General features: G+C 42.0%; 1 protein-coding gene across 6 annotated transcripts in view; it reads left to right on the plus strand.

Moving 5' to 3' along the window:
- schip1 (schwannomin interacting protein 1) overlaps positions 1-25720 on the plus strand; it is a 558202-nt gene that overhangs the window by 526440 nt on the left and 6042 nt on the right. For all 6 annotated transcript variants that reach the window (XM_078410855.1, XM_078410856.1, XM_078410857.1 and 3 more), the window contains one exon: positions 5222-5345. In XM_078410855.1, the coding sequence (XP_078266981.1) occupies positions 5222-5345 (124 nt within the window). The remainder of the gene's footprint in view (positions 1-5221; positions 5346-25720) is intronic.

Raw genomic sequence — 25720 nt, forward strand, 5'->3', positions numbered from 1 at the left:
CAACAATTTAGGCAATTCCATGTTTTAAAAGGGATAAGTTACAGAATGTTAATTTTTTTAAACAAACAGATAGGAAAGTTCAATATTGGACACATGACAAAATACAGTTTTAACAACCATCAACTTAACACTTTAGTTGAATATTATCTTATGATTTAGTTATAATCTAGCTGAACCAGTCACAGAATATCCATAATGTGTGGGAATGAACTGCAGGTGCTGGTTTATGCTGAAGATAGGACACTAAATGCTGGAGTAACTCAATGGGTCAGGCAGCATCTCTGGAGAAAATAACAGGTGATGTTTCAGGTTGGGACACTTCTTCAGACCCATTCAGAAGAAGGGTTCTGACCCGAAATGTCACCTGTACAGGAAGGAACTGAAGATGCTGGTTTAAACCAAAGATAGACACAAAATGCTGGAGTAAATCAGCGGGATAGGCAGCATCTCTGGATAGAAGGAATGGGTGACGTTTCGGGTCGAGGCCCTTCTTCAGACGAAGAATGCTGCCTGTCCTGCTGAGTTACTCCAGCATTTTGTGTCTGTCTCTGAAATGTCACCTATTCTTTTTCTCCAGAGATGCAGCCCGACCCGCTGAGTTACTCCAGCATTTTGTATTCATCTACAGCATAGCCATAATTGGTTTGAAATACAGCAGTTCCCATGTTTTACTGGGGTGTGAGCTGAATGTTCATTTACAATTTAAAACTCTTTCCCTTTTCCCCAAAGCGAGCCTAAGCTGCTGTGTTATGAACCTGAAAACACTTTCACTAAATTAACCATGATAACAAAATGCCGGCCCCTATAGTTTATCAGCACGGTCACTGAAGCAGGCAGATGTGACTCTTCAGTAAATCGTCTTATTCACATTATTCAAGAGTAGAGCAACTGTGAAGTTCGAAACCTGAAATGATATTCAAGTATTCCTGATTCAGGGATTGAATAAATGAGCAGCGTTTCCTCTGTCTACCGCGCCATTCGTGAACAAACAGACGCATATATTTCTCCTCCAAAATTATCCGGAGACACAAATGTGATTATGTGGGAGGTTTACAGTCCAATTACAGAAGCTCAATTGCGCTTAAAACAGTCATTAGATCGGCTCTAAACATGTCTTGGTTTAAATAACGGGGCAACATTGCAACAGAATGAAATGTTATGAGGTGGGGTGCTGGATTTGCCACTTGGTCCCTGCCAATACCTGGGCAGGCTGAGGGAGGAAATGCAAGAGAATCAATCCTTTTAACGGCACTGGGAGGTTGGCCAAATTAGGCAGATGTGTTATAATAATATGCAAAGGACATAAATATATTGCCAACATTTGTGCAGTCACACTGTGTGCAGCACAAAAGATGTTAGTTTTAGCTCGTTTGCCAACATTGCTTCAGGTTTGGCACAGCTTCTACTACAAAGCTCAGAACCTTTTGCACCCAGTTACGATGTTGCTACTTTTGATAAATAAGGAGAAATGTGGAACATTTTTAAACATTCATACCTATGGCACTGTGCTTCCCCCCAGCACATACTTATCTTAAAGGATGGCACAGCGGTAGAGTTGTTGCCTTACAGCGCCTCAGACCCAGGGTTCGATCCTGACTACGGGTGCTGTCTTTAGGGAGTTTGTACATTCTCCCAGTGACTCTGTGGGTTTTCTCTCGCATTGCAAAGAGTTGCAGGTTTGTAGGTTAATTGGCCTCTGTAAATTGCACCTGGCGGATGAGAAAGTGGGATAACATAGAACAGGTTTCCTGGTGATCGTTGGTCAGCGCGGTCTTGGCGGGACGAAGTGTTCGTTTCCACGCTGTATCTCGCAACTGTATCTCTAAATGAGAGACCAAAAATAGAATCATGTCCAATCCTTCTGCTAGAGCACTGTGTCCCTATAAATGTTGTCTAACCATTGCTACCACTCTGGAGTTATACTGGGCAGCCAACCTATATGGGAAATGGCAAGAATATAGGCGTGCGTTTTCTATAAGAACATTTACAAGTAGAAGATACGCCCATCATGAAATTGCACTGCATATTAGCTAATTTGCAGTATTTTTGTAATTTATTTCTTGATGACCCATTCTATTACTCCGGGAACGTTTTCCTAATCTTTATCGAACAGATGCCAGCGCAGAGCCAGATGTAATGTGCCATCAGGCGAATTGTTTCCTCTCTTTGATCCAATGAACAAATGAGGCTCTTCGATGCTTTCTGCTGGCAAAACACAGCACCTTAGCTCACTTAGGGAAACCTTCGGGAAAGAGTTTTAAATTGTAAATGGACATTCAGCTCATTACCTAAAATGTAAAATATCCTAACACTACAAACTCACTGATGCGGTGAAACAACTTCGCTTTCGTTAGCTGGCCCGATGCAGTCACTTATTTCGGTGGCACACTTTAAAATAAGGTTTATTCTATTGTTTAACAGAGGTCATTTTGGGGAAGATTTTCCTGGACCTGATGTTACGATGGAGAATACAGGTTTTCTCTGCTGACTTGGTTGCATCTACTATTATTAGATATGGTTACTTATGTTATCACATCCCAAGCTAGATAAGTTGTAAAGCCTAACAAAAAGTTTTAACAATAAGATTGTAGAAATGGTGGCAAATTTTTTTAAAACTTCCAAACACTCAAACCAAAATTTCCCAAATGCAAGGTCTTCATGAAAGTCATCACCTTTATCACAAGTAATAAGCTTAACCAATGTAGTTCCTCAAACTTCCTAGTTTAGGTTAGTTTAAAGATACAGCACGGAAACAGGCCCTAATACAAAAATTGTTGCTCTAATTCCTCCACCATTCAAAAAGGCCAAAGTCCATGTTTTGACTATCTTAATTACCCCCTTCTCCCCCAGAAAAAAATCTGTTGACTTGTGCCTTAAAAACAAACCGCTGAACAAGCAGTGAGGCTTGCTCAGGCATAACATTAAAAGCTAATTGGAATCTGACTAAACCGTGGCCAACTCCAACCCAGGCTGGAGTCAGTCCCATTGCATTTGAAAACCTTATATAATATAAGGTTTACATGAATAAATATCTATTGAATGCAGTTAAAGTATCAAAGTTGACAGTAAAGAGGTTTTTAACCATTGGATTTAGTTCAAGTCACCAAGGTACATATGCCTTGACTGGGCAGAATTTGTGTTCACTGCAAGGTACTTTCAGCATATCTATATATTACCAGGAATAAATATGCATGATTGGTTTTGGATTTAAGAGCTGCAGCAAGAGTAAGATTTGAAAATACCTGTTACCTTCTGTACAATAAAGCAGTGGAAAGCAGCACACAAATTAAAGGCAGCGTGTGTGCCGAAGGTACTGAAGCAGGGATGTGTCCGTCTACAAACTCCACATGCCATGTATCAGGCAACGTTACATCCACCCATCCCTGGTCATGCCATTTACATGGCTGATGGTCCTGTCAATGCACAGGACCTCACCCCAAGCGATGAAGCCAACTTGTCTCCACATTATCCTATGGAGAACCGTGCAGGCAATGAGTCAGCAGTGAACACACATCCAGTTCCATCACTGACCTCTGAATCTGAACCAATACATTGAATACAGGAAAGGTTGAATGCATTACCCATCCTATAGTATATGTTGAGTCAAATTAGATCATTTTTAAAGCAAAAATACACCATTTTAAAGAATTAATCTGTCATGTCTTGTACAGATGTGTGACGTCTTGCTGTCAACTTTGTTCAACTGCGATAACAACTGCACTCAAAAGATATTTATTCATGTAAAATATTAAACTATATAAGCTTTTCAAATAAGAAATATTTGAAGCTTTGCTACATGTTTCTTTGGTCATGCATGTACATTTTAATCAAATATGATTAGACTGAAGAAGGGTCTCGACCCGAAACGTCACCCATTCCTTCTCTCCCGAGGTGCTGCCTGGCCTGCTGAGTTACTCCAGCATTTTGTGAATAAATCGATTTGTACCAGCATCTGCAGTTATTTTCTTAATCAAATATGAACTTTTTTTTTTAAAACGTGCCTTGGAAAAGAATCGTAGTGGATCTCAGCGCGTCACTGAGAAATCACCCCGAGTGAAATTTCTCAGCGACAGCTGGCTTGTCGCCAGGTATCGTTGCTTATTGCGGGTGCTGTCCCCAGGTTTGCTAGTTTCTCTTAGATGCATTTAGAAGCACATAATATTAAAATAAGTAAAGTCATTTCAAGATACCATAAAATACTTGTATTTAACCAATTTATTTACCGTCAGGACATTTGACAGGTAGATTGGAGGCGACAGTTTGACGGTCAGGTAAGCGTGGGAATTTTCGTGATGTTTATGGCCATCAGCCATTACATTTAAAGGGGGCTCCCAACCCAGATATTCAACCCAGAAACCAGATATGCATCTCCCGTATATTTTCAAAGAATGCCCACACACTTTTCATAAAAATCCATTTAACCACTTTTAAAATTAAATTTCTTAATAGTGCCATTAGTAAACTGGAAGTAAATCCAGTTTATGCCTTGTTACCGTGAAGCTTGTTTTTTAAGTAACCCATACAAGATGTTATAGTTCAAAACTCTCAAGTACCTACCGACTTGTCAGTGATTTCAGCGAAAATTAGGATGTCGGAGAAGCATTGACAGCGTGGGAATTTTGGTGATGTTTCCGAAGACGGTGTAATCTCGACCTGACTCGGCATTGTCGTCGGGTAAAAGAACATTTCGGCGATCTGCTACGACTTTGACAGTCGCCGGCAGTCGCCTAAAAAATTGCCTAAGTGAGACAGGCCCTTTAATTGTTGCCTCTTCTTTTAATCCATAATGACTCCAACAAATAAAGGAACTGGGTTAGTGATATCCTTGTCTTTATGTGGCTAGCTCACATCAATGATCTACCGTTTGGAAGAATTACAAGAACATAGCTAGATAGACCCTCTCAGCCATGAGAACAAAAGCGCACAGAACAAATGGCATTGTGAACACTTCACTGATATCTGAAAACTGGTTTCAAGGCTGGAAACCTTGTCTTACATCCCGGGTATGAAGAAATGGTCATGTCCACTGATCTAAAAAGAATCATGCCCCATCAAAGTCCCCTTTCAGAAACAATCCATGTCTTAGTATATAATGTCTTTGAGGCTGTGACTATCATTCCTTTAACATCTGAAGAATGTTTCCAGTAGAATTGTAACAATTTATTGATTGCTATTTTAGTAGGTGCTTTTGCTAAGTAAATTGCTTTTCTTTTCTCCTCAGCTGCCTCACATGCCCCATATTAGTGAAAGTTTGATGAAACGGAATCTCAAGCCCTCAGACTTGCGCGACATGACTATTGGCCAGCTGCAAGTTATAGTCAATGATTTACACTCCCAGATTGAGAGTAAGTATTTTGTTTTCATCGGGTTTCAACTGCAGAATGTACACAAGTTGTATAGATGCTGGGACGTTACTTTAGCTACATTTGAAGAACAAGCCTGGAAGTGGCAGTGGGGGCACATCTAACTAAGTATTATTACTGAAGTGCCTAAGAATGCGTAGAGAAGAGACCTGGGTTCAATACTGACCTTGGGTGTTGTCTGTGTGGAGTTTGCACATTCTCCCTGTGACCGTGTGGGTTACCTCCTGGTGCTCTGGTTTCCTCCTACATCAGAAAAACGTGTGGGTTTGTAGGTTAATTGGCCTTTGTAAAATTATCCCTAGAGTGTACAGAGTGGATGAGAAAGTGGGTGAGAAATAGAACTGGGGTGATCGGTGGTCGGCATAGAGTCGGCGGGCCGGAGAGCTTGTTTCCATGTTGTACCGCTACACTAAAAAGAGTCAAATTGAAGAGGTCTAAATGAACTTCTTAAAGGAACATAAGCGAAGGGGATGGCTGGCAAGCCGCAAGGAACTGCAGGTGCTGGAAACTTGCGTAGAACATAAAGTGCTGGTGGCAGCATCTCTAGAGGACATGGGTAGGTGATGTTTCGGGGTCGGGACCTTTCTTCAGACCAATTGTTTCTGGTCTTCAATTTCTATTTTGGAAATTATTGTATTCTGCATTCTTTAACTTGAATAGACTGCTGTATTGCAATCAGGAATAGCTCAGTTTGGATCAGCCAATCTTTTTTGCTGTATTTTTTTGATGAGGGTGTTTACCTGCTTTGGAATTAGATGAAGCAGGTAAGATTTAAGATCCATTTGGATGGGCACATGGATAGGATAGGTTTAGAGGGATATGGGCCAATCATGGGCAGGTGGGACTCGTGTAGATGTGGCATGTTGGTCAATGTGGGCATGTTGGGCCTGTTTCCATTCTGTATGTCTCTAAGCAGACTGTCCAGCCTTGGTCTCAACAAGGGTTGCAACGTCCTGAGCAGTCAGGAATCGCCAGTGAGCACTTCTCAATAATTCAGACTCCTGCAGTCCAGCGTACTTGCATGGAAATTCTGAGCTTCCTTACAGTTCCTTGTGGAGTCACTGGCATTGCTCAGTTAAATCTGAGTTTACCCCCTCTCCTCCAAATTTAGGTGCTACATCTGGAGATCTGCTGTATGCACCATAAGATCAAACATTAGGGCTGTCTGATATAATCCAGATGGTTAATTGCTAAACTTGCTGAAACATCAAAAGACACTTACAGTTTCGATCTTGCATGTGTGTTCATGCCCGGCATGTGCTGTATCTCGTTATTTTTACGGCTCCTAACTCCACTCCCCTCCTCTCCATTTAAGCGTCAGGGGCTATAAATAGGAAAGAATGCAGGATTAACTGGAGTCCACGTGGCACTTATCAGAAAACACTGCAGCACAGCACAGTTGGCTGAAGCACACTGAGCTTTTCCTGATTACAATTCAGCAATCTGTTCAAGCTGATCAATGCTAAATGCAATAACTTCTAAAATGGAAACTGAAGACCAAGAACAATGTAACCAAAGTTAACAATTGATTTAATGCCACTTCAGAGATTCTGGACATTTCCGTGTTATAGATACAAGTACATCCCAATGTCATACATTGTTTCAATACTTCCAACAATGAGGCATTGTATTAAAAAATATAAAAACTGAAAATGCTGCAAATTTGAAAGAGAAAATTCTGGAAGTGCCTGGCAGATCAGGCTGCATCTGTGGAATGAGAAAGAGTTATCATTTCAGACACAATGTGCTGGAGTAAGCGGACAGGCAAGGTTTCAGGTCCAAAATTTCAGGACTCAAAATGTTGCCTATCCATGTTCTCCAGAGATGCTGCCTGACCCGTTCAGTTACTCCAGCACTTTGTGTCTTTTTTTGTAAACCAGCACCTGCAGTTCCTACTGTTTACAGATATCATTTCTGGTTATCCTTCCACAGAGGCTGTCTGACCTGCTGAGTATTTTAACAGGATTTTCTCTCATTTTGCTTTAACCTATCTGAAGAACATACAGATCTGCATTCATCTCATTCCCTGAGTAGTTTGTGACCTCCATTCATTTTTTAGTGGCAATCTTTCTTCTGTGTGGGTGGCTTTTTAAATGTAATATATATTAATGAATTTTGATTCAGCCACCGAGGCCAGTCGCAATGCTGAGTAATAAATCATTGTGCTGTGTATAAATTGTACTTTGATTAAAATGCAGTGTAATTCTATTTAGACTAAAACAGGGTAAGGACGTCTCATATTAGTTGCAAGACAATGGGATGGGTGTGTGGGGCTATATGCAAATCAACACGTTAAACTGTAATACTGGAAAATATAGCGTAATACGGGATTTAATTTGTAACAGCTGCGTGCCAGGTCTCTTGAGTGCAAGGGTATTACTCAGGCCCAGGAACATCAGTACTCTATTTTTATTGCTAGATGGTCTCACAAATGAATGTCTGACATTTCACTATTGAGCTGCTACACCATGACAAATGCTTTTTCTATGATGCAAACATTAAAAGGGCCAAGCACTTTCTCTGAAGTTTCTGCTATGGAAAATACTTGTCTGCCTCTTAGATAGTCCGTCCTTTTCATCTGTGTCAGATTATGCATCATCCTTTTTATTGGCAGGAAGCCGAGTTGTGACTTTGCTTTAGACTATAGAGGTGCAGTGCAGAAACACCTTTTGCACCACCAAGGTGACCAACGATCATCTCGTACACTAGCATCACCCTACACATGAGGGGCAATTTACAATTTTACCAAAGCTAATTAACCTACAAACTTGTACACCTTTGGGGTGTGGGAGGAAACCAGAACACCCGGAGAAAAGCCACAGGGAGGACGTACAAACTCCGTACGGACAACACCCGTAGTCAGGATCGAACCTGGGTCTCAGGCATTGGAAGGCCGCAACTTTACCGCTGCGCCACCGTGTCACCCTATTCCACTCATGCTCCATGAATAATTCACAGTTGTACATGGACCTGCTTAAGTTTTGAATGGTTTGTGCTTAGCGTCGTCCTTGAACAAGAATACATCTTCCAAACCATTCACTTTCAGTGTAAGGGGCATGTTTGTTTGTAGTATTAACTTCATTGGATGAATATCACTGTGATATCTCAGTTCCAAAATCTTACAGCTATTTTCCTTTTGATTCAAGAACAGATTTTATTCAGTGGATATTCTGGCCATCATCCAAAGCTTCTTAAACCTTTTTTGAGAGATAATTGTAAAGATCTGGTTTGTTTCAGCAGTAATATATGAGGGAAGTAAACAATTTCTTGGAGAGAGAGGGGCACCTATGCCAATTTAAAATGCCATTCTTATGGTCTAATGCGTAAGAGAGGTGAATTGTGTTTTCTTGAGTCCGATTTCAGTTTGGGTTCAGTTTTTCATCAACGTTAGTCAGCACTATTCCCAGCAGCTAGTCCCTGCAATTAATCAGCAAGATTAAATCTTGTGCCTGCTAAGTGTCTATGCAATAAAAGCCAACCAAAGGACAGCAGAAAAATTAGAAAAGCATTTGCTTAATCAGCTACTCAATGAAGAAGAACTGACATGACCTTCCCTGGAGGGGATGGTGCTAAAAATGAAAACTCTGCAGATTTGTTTTTACATTTCATGAGGAGGGTATCAAAAGCCATGCTAAAAAGGCCTGCTTTTAGATTTACAAACAAAATCATAGACTCACTGGTTACCCAAATGAGAGCAATCAATAATCTTTTTTTTTTCTTCAGTTGCCATCTTGCTACATACTTTTACAGGATGAAACACATTAAAATAGTCTTGACGTTCTTATTTCCTTTGGGATTTATTCTTTCAGAAGTTTGATTTTTCTGTACAGCTTCCCAAAAGCCTTCCCTAACCTATTGAACACAGTCACATTTCTGACTGTCATCTCACTTTAATATGGCTACATTCAATGCCGTCAATCTCTCAGACAGCACATTGCACTGGCTACAGCGCCTGGAGGGCGTTACATCATTTCTGCTGCCTCAAACGCAAGAAGAAGAATCTCTCAGAGGGGTCAGAGCAGACCATTAACAGATACTTCTCTGAAGAGAAGGAATGGGTGCTGTTTCAGGTCGAGACCCTTCTTCAGACTGAGTTACTCGAGCATTTTGTGTCTATCTTCGGTTTAAACTGGCATCTGCAGTTCCTTCCTACACATTAACAGATACTTGTTGTTTTTGAGGTCATCAGTGCACTGATTTTATACTATCTACTCACGTGTGCAATTGTTGCACGTAGTCAGTGTTGAACGCACTATTTGCTGTCTGCACATCACAGCAAGAGGCCAATGCTGTAAATGACTAATAACACTTAAAGCTAGCTGGTACCATCTGGTGGAATAGTGGGAATGTATATTGAGCTGTAGGAGGTCTGCCTTGGGTTATATTGAAGAGGGGACTGAAAGGCTTTATGACACAGCTATCTGAAGCAGCCAGCTAAGATCCAAGTAATTGCTGCTTGGACATTGTTTACCTTCAAGGTTTGGACTTGAGTGAACATAGAATAATTTTCGATTTTGGAGATGACACAAAACATGGAAGGGTGGTGATCGACAAGGGCAATAGTTATAGTTTCAAAGGAGATGAACAAGGCTGGTAATACGGGTGAATAGGTGGCAAATGGGATTTGTCACTGAGAAATGTGAAGTGTTACATTTTGATAGGAGGAATAAGGAGAGGCAAACAATGGCAGACAAGGACTACAGGAATTGTCCAGTTATTGGACGATTGTCCAGTTATTGGAAAGATGTGAAGGTTTTGAATTGGGCAAGGAAGAGATTTATTACAATGATTCCAGGGACAAGACACTTTGGTTATGTGACAGAGTGGAGAAGCTGGTGTCAGTCTCCTTGCAATGAAATAATGAAGGGCATAGAGAGTTTGGAAAAGGGACAATATTGCCATGGTAGAGAGAGTGGGAACCTTGATCCCCTCCCCTCAATATTGTGTGCCAAAGGGCCTGTTCTTGTGCTGTACTAGTCTATGTTTAATGTTAATACATGAGTAGCTTGTGCACAGAGAGCAGTGCAATAGGACTACCTGGATTACTCTTATATCCTGAACTTGGAGACTAATGGCCTTCTTCCATGCCTTAACCATTCTGCAAATTTGTTTATGGATTAGCAATAAAGTATTGATTTTCTGACCACCAGGTGGCAACATCGGGACAGTTAAAGCAGAAACTAATGAGAAGATTCCTTTATTTAAAAAATCCTTTTTTGTAAAAAGTGCCTCACTTATTGTTACGTGTAAACCATCTACAAAAATACCCTTGCTGCTCCCATAAGGTTCCTTATATGTGTATCCTGCAAAGTATCTAATGCAAACAGCAGTGGCTAGGCAGCCTGAGGAAACTCAAGCAAAAATAAATTCAGTGCACAGAAGTGGATCTGTAATCATTACAATCACTCCACTCTTTAATCGGACTTTACTGAACTAAACGTTATTCTCTTTAACCTGCATCTGTTCACTGTGGATGGCTTGATTATAATCATGTACAGTCTTTCCGCTGACTGGAAAGCAAGCTTATCACTGTACCTCAGTACACGTGACCTGACACTAAACTAAACCAGAATTCAGCCAAATCTGACTCACAGCCAAGTCTGAGTTTTCCTGCAACCTTGGAATTGTGGAGCAGTTTTCTGTTTGGTTTTGAGGAAATGGCACCCGTACTTGCACTGTGGAACGCACCCGACAATTGATGGAAGTAGAACGCTGTGGCCCAAGACCAGTCACGAGGACCTCCATGTGGTGATAAAAGCATAAACATTGACTTGTCAAGTGGACTCTCTCAACACTTTGTATACTACCTGTCAGAGTCACTTCATTCTTTGCTTGAAGGGCATTTATTTTTAGCCAAATTGAAAGAAAGCCTTTAGTCATGTCAGTGCATTTAGCAAAATGTGTTGATACGTATGGCATGAGCAAAGGGGCAAAATTACTTCTATACAGTTTCTAGACTTATTGTGTGTGATGCTTGTGATGATTTAATCAAATTGTTGCTTGCAAATCTTCCTGTATAAGAATTTAATTTTCTCATATTAAGGTGTGGGGGGGGGGGGGGGGGGGGGTGGGGAGAGACTCAAACTGCTCAGATTTCCAGTTTCTTTAAACGATCATAAAATTAATATTGTAGTCTGGGAACAAAATGTAAAGTAAGAATTAAGATTTAACATTTAATTCTAATTGTTGGGCATTCTATAAATTTTGTCCGCCATGTTGTGACTGTTTTATGGAGTTCTTGTATATATACATATCCTCTTTCAGAGTCAATTAATCACTTCTTTGCTTGGCCCATTTTCAACTATCTATGCCCTTTATTTGTGCCATAAGCAGCAAGCATCTAAAGCATTTGCAGTACTATTTATTTTCTTATGTGCAGTGTGCAATATTTCATCAATTATTTGTGACCAACATTTTGATTTACTCATCACGGGTATGACACATTTATAGTAATTTTGGCCTTTTTCTCATATTGTAAAGAAGTTATCTAAATGCACTGATGTGACCACAACACATGCCTCCTCGGCATTAATCTGAGCATAAATGCTATAAGAACCAATGAATCATGTGATTCGGACAATTTGTCACGATAGTTTCCAAAGCATCAGGAGAATCCAGTTGCTCAAGTTCATGTTATCATCTTTTCAAGATTGTTGTTTTCATTTAAGACACAAGGGTTTTTGAGGGTATCATCTACTCTATTTTGTAACAATGAGCATTTGGAAACAAATGCCAAATAAAGTGTACACAGGCGGTCAACCCACCCCACAAGTCACAGTGTAGAAACAAAGAACTGTAGATACTGGTTTACAACCAAAGATAAACACAAAGTGCTGGAGTAACTCAGCAGGTCAGGCAGCATTTCTGGAGAAAAAGGATAGGTGACATTTTGGGTCGGGACCCTTCTTCAGACTATTTGAACTAATGTTTGAAGAAGGGACCTGATCCAAAACATTTCCTTATCCTTTTTCTCCAGAGCTGCTGCCTGGCCCCGCTGTTTTACTCCAGCACTATGTGTCAATAGACAATAGACAATAGGTGCAGGAGTAGGCCATTCAGCCCTTCGAGCCAGCACCGCCATTCAATGCGATCATGTCTGATCACTCTCAATCAGTACCCCGTTCCTGCCTTCTCCCCATACCCCCTGACTCCGCTATCCTTAAGCGCTCTATCCAGCTCTCTCTTGAAAGCATCCAACGAACTGGCCTCCACTGCCTTCTGAGGCAGAGAATTCCACACCTTCACCACTCTCTGACTGAAAAAGTTCTTCCTCATCTCCGTTCTAAATGGCCTACCCCTTATTCTTAAACTGTGGCCCCTTGTTCTGGACTCCCCCAACATTGGGAACATGTTTCCTGCCTCTAATGTGTCCAATCCCCTAATTATCTTATATGTTTCAATAAGATCCCCCCTCATCCTTCTAAATTCCAGTGTATACAAGCCCAATCGCTCCAGCCTTTCAACATACGACAGTCCCGCCATTCCGGGAATTAACCTAGTGAACCTACGCTGCACGCCCTCAATAGCAAGAATATCCTTCCTCAAATTTGGAGACCAAAACTGCACACAGTACTCCAGGTGCGGTCTCACCAGGGCCCGGTACAACTGTAGAAGGACCTCTTTGCTCCTATACTCAACTCCTCTTGTTACGAAGGCCAACATTCCATTGGCTTTCTTCACTGCCTGCTAAGCTGTTGCCACATGGTCACTGGGGCGTCGCCTGTACGGTCGTGAGTCGTCTCCAAAGAGTCGTAGCGTCTTTCTGGTCGCTGCTGGATTTTCAGAATGTTGAAAAAATTTCGGTGACAGTGGGTTTGATGCCAATGATCGTAGCTTGACATCTCCTGACGTATGTGCTGTCGTAGGTTGTCGCCAGGTGACATAGGTTGTCGCCGGTGCTGACTTTGGTGAATTCCATTGGCGACTACCTACGTCAACCGGCGACAGGTACCGGAGTCAAAACCGGAGGCCAAAATGATGTGAATTGTCTTCAGTTGTCACCAACAGGGTCGTAGCTTGTCGCGGGTGGATGTAGGTTGACTTTGGTTGTCGTAGGTTGTCGCCTGTGTGGTCGTAGGTGGACGCCCTACTCGCGACGATTGGGTCGCCGGTTGTCGGTAGCTTGCCGTAGCTTGACATCGACTAGGTGGTAGGTTGTTGCGGCTTGTCGTAGACATTATCGTAAGGGGGTCCAGTCGCTGGCAGTTTTTCGGCGACCTGCTACGGCTATGATAGTCGCCGGCAGTCGCCTAAAAAATCGCCTAAGTGGGACAGGCCCTTTAGGCAATTAAGGCTGGTGACCTTTCAATGATTGATGCGCCTGTGGTTTTAAATGTACTTGCTGAAACTGGAGCATAAAATCCTGATTTTTTTTTTGTTTAATGTACACACGACGGAAGTTTTCTAGTTTGGAATATGTCTATGTCTCCTGAGCTCCTCATTAACAAACCTATATTTTTATCAAAGCAAACTGCTGGAGGAACTCAGTGTGTCAGGCATCCTGACCTACGGACTTCCACCAGCAGATCTTTTACTCAAGATTCCAGTATCTGCAGTCTCTTGTGTCTCTATACATTTAGCATTTGCTTCTATCTGTTACAATTGGAATTGCAGTATCTCCTGAAAATTAGATATCTCCTTATTGGCACAGTTGATGAAGGATTGTCGGTTTGAAAATTGCTGTGAAACATTTTCTAAATGCAATGTTGCACTTCCCGGCAACTTTAAGACTCACTTCCAGCTGTCGGGAATTCCATGTTAAAGGATGTGGAATGATTGCCAGTCATGAACAGGCAACCAATTGCTCAGCTGTGGTCCCTGATTAAATCATAGGTTAGTAATTTAGATGCACATTGACATTTGCAAACACAGTAATTAAAATTTGATAGTTTGTGTCTGTCACTGGCATGCTTCTTGTATGGTTAAAATCTTTCATTTGATTAAAAATAATGTGATGGTATATTGGGGTAACAATTAGTTAGACAAAGAAGGCATATGGGACACAGGATCGTAATACTGGATTCTCACTCACTTTGTGGCCCTGCCAGTTTCAGCATTTTTATAATGGATACAAGCCTAATTGCTCCAGCCTTTCAAAATACGACAGTCCCGCCATTCCGGGAATTAACCTAGTGAACTTACGCTGCACGCCCTCAATAGCAAGAATATCCTTCCTCAAATTTGGAGACCAAAACTGCACACAGTACTCCAGGTGCGGTCTCACCAGGGCCCGGTACAACTGTAGAAGGATCTCTTTGCTCCTATACTCAACTCCTCTTGTTACGAAGACCAACATTCCATTGGCTTTCTTCACTGCCTGCTGTACCTGCATGCTTCCTTTCAGTGACTGATGCACTAGGACACCCAGATCTCGTTTAACATCCCCTCTTCCTAACTTGACACCATTCAGATAATAATCTGCCTTTCTATTCTTACTTCCAAAGTGAATAACCTCACACTTATCTACATTAAACTGCATCTGCCATGTATCCGCCCACTCACACAACCTGTCCAAGTCACCCTGCAGTCTTATTGCATCTTCCTCACAATTCACACTACCCCCCAGCTTAGTATCATCTGCAAATTTGCTAATGGTACTTTTAATCCCTTCATCTAAGTCATTAATGTATATCGTAAATAGCTGGGGTCCCAGCACCGAACCTTGCGGTACCCCACTGGTCACTGCCTGCCATTCCGAAAGGGACCCATTTATCCCCACTCTTTGCTTTCTGTCTGTTAACCAATTTTCTATCCATGTCAGTACCCTACCCCCAATACCATGTGCTCTAATTTTGCCCACTAATCTCCTATGTGGGACTTTGTCGATGGCTTTCTGAAAGTCGAGGTACACCACATCCACTGACTCTCGCCTGTCAATTTTCCTAGTTACATCCTCAAAATATTCCAGTAGATTTGTCAAGCATGATTTCCCCTTCGTAAATCCATGTTGACTCGGAATGATCCTGTTACTGCTATCCAAATGCTCAGCAATTTCGTCTTTTATAATTGACTCCAGCATCTTCCCCACCACTGATGTCAGACTAACTGGTCTATAATTACCCGTTTTCTCTCTCCCTCCTTTCTTAAAAAGTGGGATAACATTTGCTATCCTCCAATCCACAGGAACTGATCCTGAATCTATAGAACATTGAAAAATGATCCCAATGCTTCCACTATTTCTAGAGCCACCTCCTTAAGTACCCTGGGATGCAGACCATCAGGCCCTGGGGATTTATCAGCCTTCAGTCCCATCAGTCTACCTAAAACCATTTCCTGCCTAATGTGGATTTCCTTCAGTTCCTCCATCACCCTAGGTTCTCCGGCCCCTAGAACATTTGGGAGATTGTCTATGTATGATTCCATGCTGAGTTAGTAGATGATGTAATGACCATGGCTGCTACAATTGACCTTTGTTCCAGACACCAGTGTCACTGCAGTGAACCTTTCCGCCAGTCTTTGGCTTCTACGTAAATGCATAAGAGAAAGGAATAGGAGTCTGCTATTCGACCCATCAAGCTTGTTCTGCAAGCACAAAGACAGTGCTGATTTTCTGCCTCCGCACCATGTTCCTGCATTATGCCCATACACATCAATTCCATAATTTCCAGAAATGTTGATCGCTGTTTTGAAAAACCTCAATGACTGAACCTCCATGGTCCTCTGAGATGGAGAAATTCAAAGGTTCACTGAACCACTGCAAGAAATCTCCTCTCATAATGATCAACCCCTCAGCCTGGAAAAATGTCCTCCAGCATCCAGTCTGTCAGGCCCTATAAGAATTTTGTAAGTTCCAAAGAAATCAGTCTGAAGAAGGGTCTTGACCTAAAACGTCACATATTCCTTTCTCCAGAGATGGTGCCTGACCCTCTGAGTTACTCCAGCATGGTGCGTTTATCTTCGGTGTAAACCGGAATCTGCAGTTCCTGCCTACACATCCTCTCTGTTCAATCTACTCAACTTGAGAGAAGCTCGGCCCAATCCACTCGAATTTCCCTCATGAGGCAAACCGCCCATCCCAGGAACCAGACTGATGAAATAATTCATGTGATTAAATATATCCTTTATCAGGCGAAGAAACTGCAACTTTGACCCAGTGCTGTCACCAGGAGAATGGGCCTTTATGGCCAAGTTAAGATTTTTTTTTAAAGTCAGACTTGAAGTGTATAAGATAGCATCTAGAATGTGGTAAATCTTGAGCACTGACTTAGTGTGGTCTACATCTTACACTCTAACACTTATTATGATTATGCCTTATGTGTAGTAGGATTGTCACTGAACTGTACGCAAAAAAGAATTTCCTTACACTTTGGTACACGTGACAATAAAGTACCATGGAACCATTAATAGTACTGGGGCAGTTTTCAAAAGCCCCATGTATTGGTGGTATAACATCTTAATATCTACATTTAAACTCTCTTATAAAAGCCAACATAAAATATGGTGTCTACTCACTTGCTGTACCTGCATGTTAGCTTCCAGTAGATATTCCAGCCTACAGAATTCAAGTCCCTTTGAACAACAACAGTACCGAGTTCCTCACCATTTAAAAAATACTGATGTGCAAAACAGAATAGCAAAGTGGATAATTTCACATTTATTTAAATTATGTAGAATCTACTATGTTCATAAGCCACTCAAATATCCTCCTCTCGAAAGACACTTGGACAGGTACACAGATAGGATATATTTAAAGGGTTGCTGGCAAATGGGACTTCATTAGATGGGCATCTTGGTCGGCATGGACAGGTTCGGCCGAAGGGTCTGTTTCCTTGCTGTATGACTATATGATTCTACTCACAATCCCACCTGGTTTTGTATCATCTACAAACTTGGAAATGTAGCAATTACTTCCCTTGGCTAACTCATTGATATAGATTACGAGCAGTCAGGGCACTGATCTTTGTGGCACCCCACTGCTTGGTCTGTCAACCTGAGAGACTTTAGTTCATTCCCACTCAGAATATTACTCAGCTCCAAGAACTCTAACCTTCCTGACCAAACTCTTGTATGCATTCAAAATCCTTCTTAAAATCTAAATACACCTCAAATGCCAATTACCCCTCATATATCCGAGTGGCCACATTTTCAAAGAAGCAGTAAACTAACTAAAAAAGATTTTATATGTAAGAAGGAACTGCAGATGCTGGTTATACACTGGAGATAGACACAAAGTACTGGCGTAACTCAGCGGGACAGGCAGCATCTGTGGAGGGAAGGAATGGGTGGCATTTTGGGTCGACACCCTTCTTCAGACGGGTCTTTTACTTTTGAAATTCCATGCTGACTCTCCCCAATCCTATTTTTTTTTCCACCCCTAGGCATTCATTTATTACATCCGACATCACGGATTTCAGCATTTTCTCTACGTAAGGTTACCAGAATGGCTGTTCCCTTCTCTAAAGTCATGATTTATAGAACTTTCAGAACAGAATCCTTGCATACGTCCTTGTTGAAAGAGGGAAGCAGAGGAATTTGAGATGTAGAAATTGAATAATGTTATCTGGTAACAAGCCACTCATCACGCCAGCGTTTAATCTCTTTCCTCTGCATCCCATTACATTGTCCCAGTAAACGTGCACTCAGATCTGTTATTACAAATTGTGGTGTGAGCAATTTCTACCCATGACCAGTGACGCTCGGGATCTGCATTTTCTTTCTAAAGCATACTTGGTGTACTTGGATAGAGTGGATGTGGAGAGGATGTTTCCACTAGTCGGAGAGTCTAGGACTAGAGATCGTAGGCTCAGAATTAAAGGACGTTCCTTTTGGCAGGAGATGAAGAGGAATTTCTTTAGTCAGAGGGTGGTGAATCTGTGGAATTCTTTGCCGCAGAAGGCAGTGGATATATTAAATATCCAAGTCAATGGGTATTTTTACGGCAGATATAGATAGATTCTTGATTAGTACGGGAGTCAGATGTTATAGGGAGAAGGAGGGAGAGATAGATCAACCATGATTGAATGGTGGAGTAGACGATGGTCCGAATGGCCTGATTCTGCTCCTATCACTTCTGGCCTTAGTTCAGAAAGCTTGATCCATTGTCATGGCATGATAAACCCCCACTTGTAGAAAAGGGGCTTTTTTAGTTTCCAGACGTGTAAACTTTTGGCGTGGAATTGCCACTTTGAGAACGACCAACGTGTGGTTTTGTAGGAGGATTGCAAAAGAGTAGGTTTATTCCATGATTGGTGCCGGCCACTAAAATGGGAAGTCTCATTTTATTTATGGCCCTGGTAGTTGATGCAAAATAAAAAGCCTGCATTACAACCCATTTCCCAACTATGACATCATAGACAATGATTCAGGCTTTCTTCCTAGCTTCTGTGAATCGAGCAAGTATATCTTAGCTATCTTTGTCCCGCCCCCTCCCCTGACATCAGTCTGAAGAAGGGTCTCGACCCGAAACGTCACCCATTCCTTCTCTCCCGAGAGGCTGCCTGACCCGCTGAGTTACTCCGGCATTGTTTGTCATGTGTCTACCTTCGATTTAAACCAGCATCTGAAGTTTTTTTCCCACTCCCTTCTATTGACTCCATCTACACTTCACGCTGCCTCGGCAAGGCCATCAGCATAATCAAGGATGAGTCACACCCCCGGTCACTCCCTCTACCCCCCCCCCCCCCCCCCCCCTCCCAAGAGGTACAGAAGTGTGTGTTCTCTTGTTTGGCCCTCTCAAAGCACATCACCTCGCACTTGTCAATATTAAAATTCCTCTTGGCCCATTTCCAGCTGATCAACATCTTCCTATAGCGTTCGTCAACCTTCCAAATGATCTAAGTCACCACCACTATTCATATCATTTGCAGACTTGCTGATTATACCTCCTGCTATCTAATTGAGATTAGCAACAAAAAAAAACCCCAGCAGGCTAACCAAGATTAAACGTGAACAATAACTCATAGATTTAAGATTAGAAGAACAAAGAAGGAAGTCTGATATTTTTTCGCTCATGCACAATGGATTCTTCAGCTCAGAGAACTAAAAGCTGCTCTCAAATGGCATTCAATTCCCAATCTTTCATTCCCACGAGCCAAAAATCCATCATCTTATTCCACTGAATTGCTTGTTGTTCTTTTACTCTCACTGTATTATGGGCACATGTATATTTTCTGATAAATTTCACAATCAGAACTAGGAAAGTTCCATCATGTTTTCCTGACATGCTCCAGGCCACCACCAAAGCAATACATCTCATCGATGGTCTGGATTAATGGTGCAATTCACTAATAACCAGGTAAGGCTCTGCACTGGGTGGTCATTTATAATCGTTGAATTTGTTTTATTTTATAAAGGCTTGCTGAATATGCTGGAGAAAGGAACTGCAGGTGCTGGTTTAATTTGTAGACACAAAATGCTGGAGTAACTCAGCGGGACACGCGGCATCTCTGGAGAGAAGGAATGGGTGACGTCTCGACCCGAAACATCACCCATTCCTTCTCTCCAGAGATGCTACCTGTCCCGCTGAGTTACTCCAGCATTTTGTGTCTTTCTTGCTGAATATGCTGTTGGTTTTGCACTGAAAACTAAATTTTAGTCCTTTCAGTGGAAGTTGGTTTCTTTCTCGACTGAGCAGGAAAATGATTATAAATACAATTGAATGGCAGTCAAGTGGAGCTTGAAGTAAGAGGGACATTTTGCCAGATGTAATGGCGTTTTAAACGGGAGCGATCGTGTGAAACTCACTGGAAAAGTCCCAACTTGATTCAACATACCTACAATTAACCACTGCACAAGTCAAACTTGTCAAAGGCATTTTGTGAACCTTCACAGGCACGGTATCTTTCTTTTTGAAAACCAGTAAGTGATTAATGACCATCATCTTTCAGGCAACGTAAAATTAAATAAAATGTAGCCCAAAGGTTTAGCACTCAGTGATACATGTTTCAATGGAGTGAAGACCAGCTAGTGACAAGAGAATTATTGGATGAATCATTCCATGAATGGGCTTGTTCTTGCCACTTCTATTTGCTGGAAGATGAAAGGTATACCAAGTGGAAATGCAAAACAAGTCGAGCTCTATTTATTTTTGCTATGCTTTCACTAATGCTTGTCACTTTGATGTGGAGGTGAACCGCAGAACCATGGTTTAGTTGACAGAAAATGTCACAAAGCATATAACACATGCTGTATGACATTTACACCTGACAAGGGAAGAACTTTTATTTAAAGAATCATTAAAAGAAAATTGACATCAGAGGCAGCTACTCAGCTTCTTTGTCTGTGCCTGTTGGCAAAGAACTACCCAGCCTAATCTCACCTCCAACTTTGCAGATCACGGCTCTGCTCACGCACATCCTGTCTACATTTAAATGTGGCAAGACCTGTCGCCGCCAACATCTTCACAAAGAGTGTATTCCAGACCCCTAACAACCCTCTCTAGGCAAAGGGTGGTGAATCTGTGGAATTCATTGCCACAGGCGGCTGTGGAGGCCAAGTCAATCTCTATTTTTAAGGTGGAGAATGACAGATGTGTGATTAGTATATTAGGTGTCAGAGAGTGCGGGAGAAGGCAGAAGAATGGGGTTGACGGGGAAAGATAGATCAGCCATGATTGAATTGTGGAGTCGACTCGATTGGCCAAATGTCCTAATTTTGCTGTTATAACATGACCTTATGAACCTTTGGGAAGGTGGTTTTTCTCCATATCCTCCCTCTAATCCTTCTGCAAATTAATTTAATTGAATGTCTCTTGTTTGTTGACCACTCATGTTGTACATGAAGCAGATTCTTCTTTTGAACTTTGAATATGTGCCATCATGATATTGCACATCTCGACCAAGTCTCTTCTCAGCCTCGGTTCCAAATCCTATTCAATCTCCCCTCAAAGTTAAAATTATCTATTCATGTCAACATTCGTGCAAATTGCATCTTCTCCATTGAAATTACATTTGATGTAGAGATTAGAACAGTATGCAAAAATCAATTTTGGTTTAACTAGCATAAACGTGCTCTATTCTATGCCTCAAATAATAAAGGACAGCATCCAATTTGGCTTTTTTCAACTTGTCCAACCACAATCTTAAGGATCTGTGATCTCTGAGATCTACACTCAAGAAGGACGAACACTCCCCTGTGTGCCTGGGTCCTGGACTTTCTCACCGCCAGGCCCCAAGTGGTCAAGATGGGGAGACATACTTCTAACCACCTCACCCTGAACACAGGATCCCCCCAGGGTTGCGTCCTTAGCCCCCTACTGTACTCCCTGTACACACATAACTGTGTGGCCAGGTTCAGCTCCAACTCCATCATCAAGTTTGCTGATGACACTGTGGTGGTGGGCATGATCTCCGATAACGATGAGAAGGCCTAATTTGGCTGATCTAGCACTCTGGTGTCAGGACAACAGCCTGCTCTTGAGTGTCACAAAAACTAAGGAGCTGATTGTAGACTTTAGAAGGGCTCAACATCCGAGGACGTACACACCACTGGAGTTTAATGGGATTACTGTGGATAGGGTGAGCAGCTTTAAATACCTGGGAGTCCACATCAGAGAGGATCTGACATGGACAACACACATTGCCGTACTGGTGAGTAAGGCAAGGCAGCGCCTTTACCACCTCAGACAGTTGAGGAAATTTAGAGTCTCTCTGAGGATCCTTCAGTGCTTCTACTCTGGGTCTGTAGAAAGCATCTTGTCTGGGAATATCACAATCTGGTTTGGCAACAGCTCTGCCCAGGACAGGAAGGCTCTGCGGAGAGTAGTGCGTTCGGCTGAACGCACTATGGGAACTACACTCGCCCCCCTGCAGGACCTATACATTAGGAGGTGCAGATCCAGAGCCAGCAACATTATGGGGGACCCCTACCACCCCAGCAACGGACTTTTCCAGCTGCTACGGTCAGGCAAACACCTCCGCTGTCACGTTGTGAAAACAGAGAGGATGAGACGGAGTTTCTTCCCTCAGGCCAACAGGACTGTTAACTCTCATATCACCAGGGACTAATTTAATTTACTGTATTCATTTATTTTTTATGTTAAAAAAAAAATCTATTTTGTTTGTAGTTTAGCACAATCCGCAGGCATTGCCACTTTCATTTCACTGCACATCTTGTATATGTATGTGACAAATAAACTTGACTTGACTTGACTTGAAGGGTCACGACCCAAAACGTCACCCATTCCTTCTCTCCAGAGATGCTGCCTGTCCCGCTGAGTTACTCCAGCTTTTTGTATCTATCTTTGGTTTAAACCAGCATTTGCAGTTCCAACGCTACACTCAATTCTATCTCACTATGACATCATTCCCCCTTTAGAGGAGGCAATGACAAAATATTTCTGAAGAACTTTACTCACATCATCTGCCTCCACATAAAACATTACCTTTTTTTGGAACCTTACCCTGCATGCACTTCCTCGTCCCTGGACAAGATTTGGAAGTCCTATCTTTCCAGAAACCCTTTAATCTCCCCCCTAACCTTAATTTAACTTTAAGTTGCTGCTTCCAGTCCACTTCTGCAAAATCATTTCTTAGCATAGTAAGAATCATCATCCCCAAATATCGTCATTTGTCTTTTTCCCTTTCCTCCTCTTTTTAAGCATTTCATCAGCTTCTCATCTTCAGGGGTCTGAGCTGGCTGATGATGTCAATGTGGGAACCTTAGGCCTTCCCACAGCTGGACAGTGGGGCAGGTGAGTAGGTGGGCAGTATTGTGATGCAGTGGTAGAGCTGCTGCCTTACAACGCCGGTTCGATCCTGATTACGGGTGCTATCTGTATAGAGTTTGTACGTTCTCCCCGTGAACTGTGTGGGTTTTCTCCAGGAGTTCTGGTTTCCTCCCACACTCCAAAGACATACAGATTTGTAGGTTCATTGACTTGGTAAAATTGTAAATTGTCCCCAGTGTGTAGGATATTGTGTGGGGATCGATGGTCGGCGTGGACTCGGTGTGCCGAAGGGTCTGGTTCCGCGCTATGTCTCTAAACTAAAACTAAACTAAACTTGAAGGTTTGGAGGTGGTTCAGCATCTGCCCATTACACAGAGCCTCAGTGTGCTCCTGGTACGGGACCTGGAGGCTCTCAATGCTCTCCCAAATGGTTCTCCACCACAGGAGTCATGAGACAGAGGGAGATTCCAAGGAGTCAGAGGCGTTGTTACATTTCTTTAAGGAGGATTTGAATAATTTTCCTCCGTCTGCCTACTGATTGATCACATACCATGACAGATCTCTCAATAATTCTGTAACTATTGTTAAAATAACTGTATTTTAATCACTACCACAAAAGCACTCTCCCAATGCTAATTTTTCTACCCTGTTCAGTTTCATTTCATTTAAATTTCATTTCATTAAATTTCATTTCATTAAATCTATTTAATTTCATTTCCTTAAATTTCATTTCATTAAATTTATACTTACTCTGCTCTTTTTTTGGACTTGCTGTAGACTAACTAATCAATGTCTCCTCAATCCAGTTTAGAACTCCAGTGGCCTCAATACTATTCACATTGATTGACTGAAATCCCACACTGTTGCTGTCCTCAGATGTTTGTACTTGTCAGAAAGCTGCTGATGTATTTGGTCTTCCATTTCCATTGGAGTATCTGCAGTGCACACCTACTGTGTTTAGGTTGTTTTTGTCCTTAAGCCTCCTTTGGCGGCCTCCAAACGCATCATTTCTTTTAACAGCTGTGCTTCTTTCTTTACCCATTATTGCCGAATATCTACCTTCGTTTTACCCCCCTTATCTTGTATATTTAAATTAGTTTAGTTTAGAGACTACCGCACCATCGAACAATCAACCCTGCACTAGTTCTATCCTACACTCCAGGGTCAATTTATAGAAGCCAATTAACCTACAAACCTGCATGGTTTTGGAATGTGGGAGGAAACCAGAGCACCCAGAGAAAACGCACATGGTCACAGAGAGAACGTGCAAACTCCATACAGACAGCACCCGTAGTCAGAATCAAACTCTGTCTCTAGCATTGTAAGGCAGCAACTCTACCGCTGTACCACTGTGTTGCCTTATGAATACGTACCTGTTCAATAGCTGTACATCTTCTACAACCATTACCTTCAATCATTCTCCTCCCACCCTGACCAGCTGAGACAACCATGGTGCTAATGTCTTTACATTAGCAGCACTCTGCAGTAGAAACACAACCCTGTTCCCTCACCCAGTCAGAACCAAATACTGCTCAAAACATCCAGCCTTGCTTCTCCAGACTTGGCGCAAACCCCTCTGTGAGCGACTGAGGGAAGCAGCAACCCCTTCACTATTAACCAGGTCTAGAATTATCTCCAAACCAGGTCAAAAACCTGTTCCCTCTGCTGCACTGTGTCGTTGGACACCTCCACATATGTGCATTCTCGAGCTTATCCTGAACGCAGTGAAGTCATCCACTATTATTCCTCCAAACCTGACACAAGGTGTGTATTCCATAGGTCTGAGGTGCCCTGTCGTTGCCCCCAATTAATAGAGTAACTCGCACAGTAAACATAAATGAAATTTAAAAGCAAAAGCACTCATCTGCATCCCATCATTCAGCTTTTTCCCTTTTATCGACTATGACCATTCTTGTGACATCACATTTCATTTTTGTTTCTGTTCTCGTTTTCATTCTCCATTTAAAAAAAAAAAATTCACTCACGACAGCTTTCTGTCCTCGCTGTTTCTGCTCGCTCTCCCAAGCAATCCTTGTTTATTTACCCCGGATCATCATCACTTCCAAACGCATCCAAATCTCGAGTTTATTAACTATTGAAACAGTACTCCATGAAAATGGACTCCTGGACTACTTTCACGTGCTCCCAAAACACTTCTCAATGTCGCAGCGCAAACTAACAAGAGATTCAATCTACAAAGAGCAAGACCTCAAAAATGGCAACAAAATAAATCTCCAACTAACTGCTGGTTGACGGACAAAATGTTGGCCAAAACGAGGACATTCTTGAGCTGTTTTTCAAGTAGTTGGTATTTTCGTGGGGGTGGGGTGGTGGTTGGGGAGGGAATGTCCTAAAGATTAACTTCTCAGAAAATGGAAATAATAGTATGAGACCAAATGGAGAGAAAAAAAAATTGAACTTTTCTTTCTGATCCCATCTCTTATTGAATGGTGAAGCAATTGACCAGCCTATTCCCACTCCTAATTGATATTAATCATTGTTGGTAGTACGCACTTCAAAAGATTACATCATCCCTGATTTATGAAACAAATAATCAACCACAAGGTCATAATAAGTATAAGAAAATAACTGCAGATGCTGGTACAAATTGATTTATTCACAAAATGCTGGAGTAACTCAGCAGGTCAGGCAGCATCTCGGGAGAGAAGGAATGGGTGACGTTTCGGGTCGAGACCCTTCTTCAGACTGACCACAAGGTCATCTCTGTCTGGGACAAGATTACATTCCAAAC

This window comes from Rhinoraja longicauda, chromosome 13, assembly GCF_053455715.1.
Source record: "Rhinoraja longicauda isolate Sanriku21f chromosome 13, sRhiLon1.1, whole genome shotgun sequence".
Lineage (NCBI taxonomy): Eukaryota > Metazoa > Chordata > Chondrichthyes > Rajiformes > Arhynchobatidae > Rhinoraja > Rhinoraja longicauda.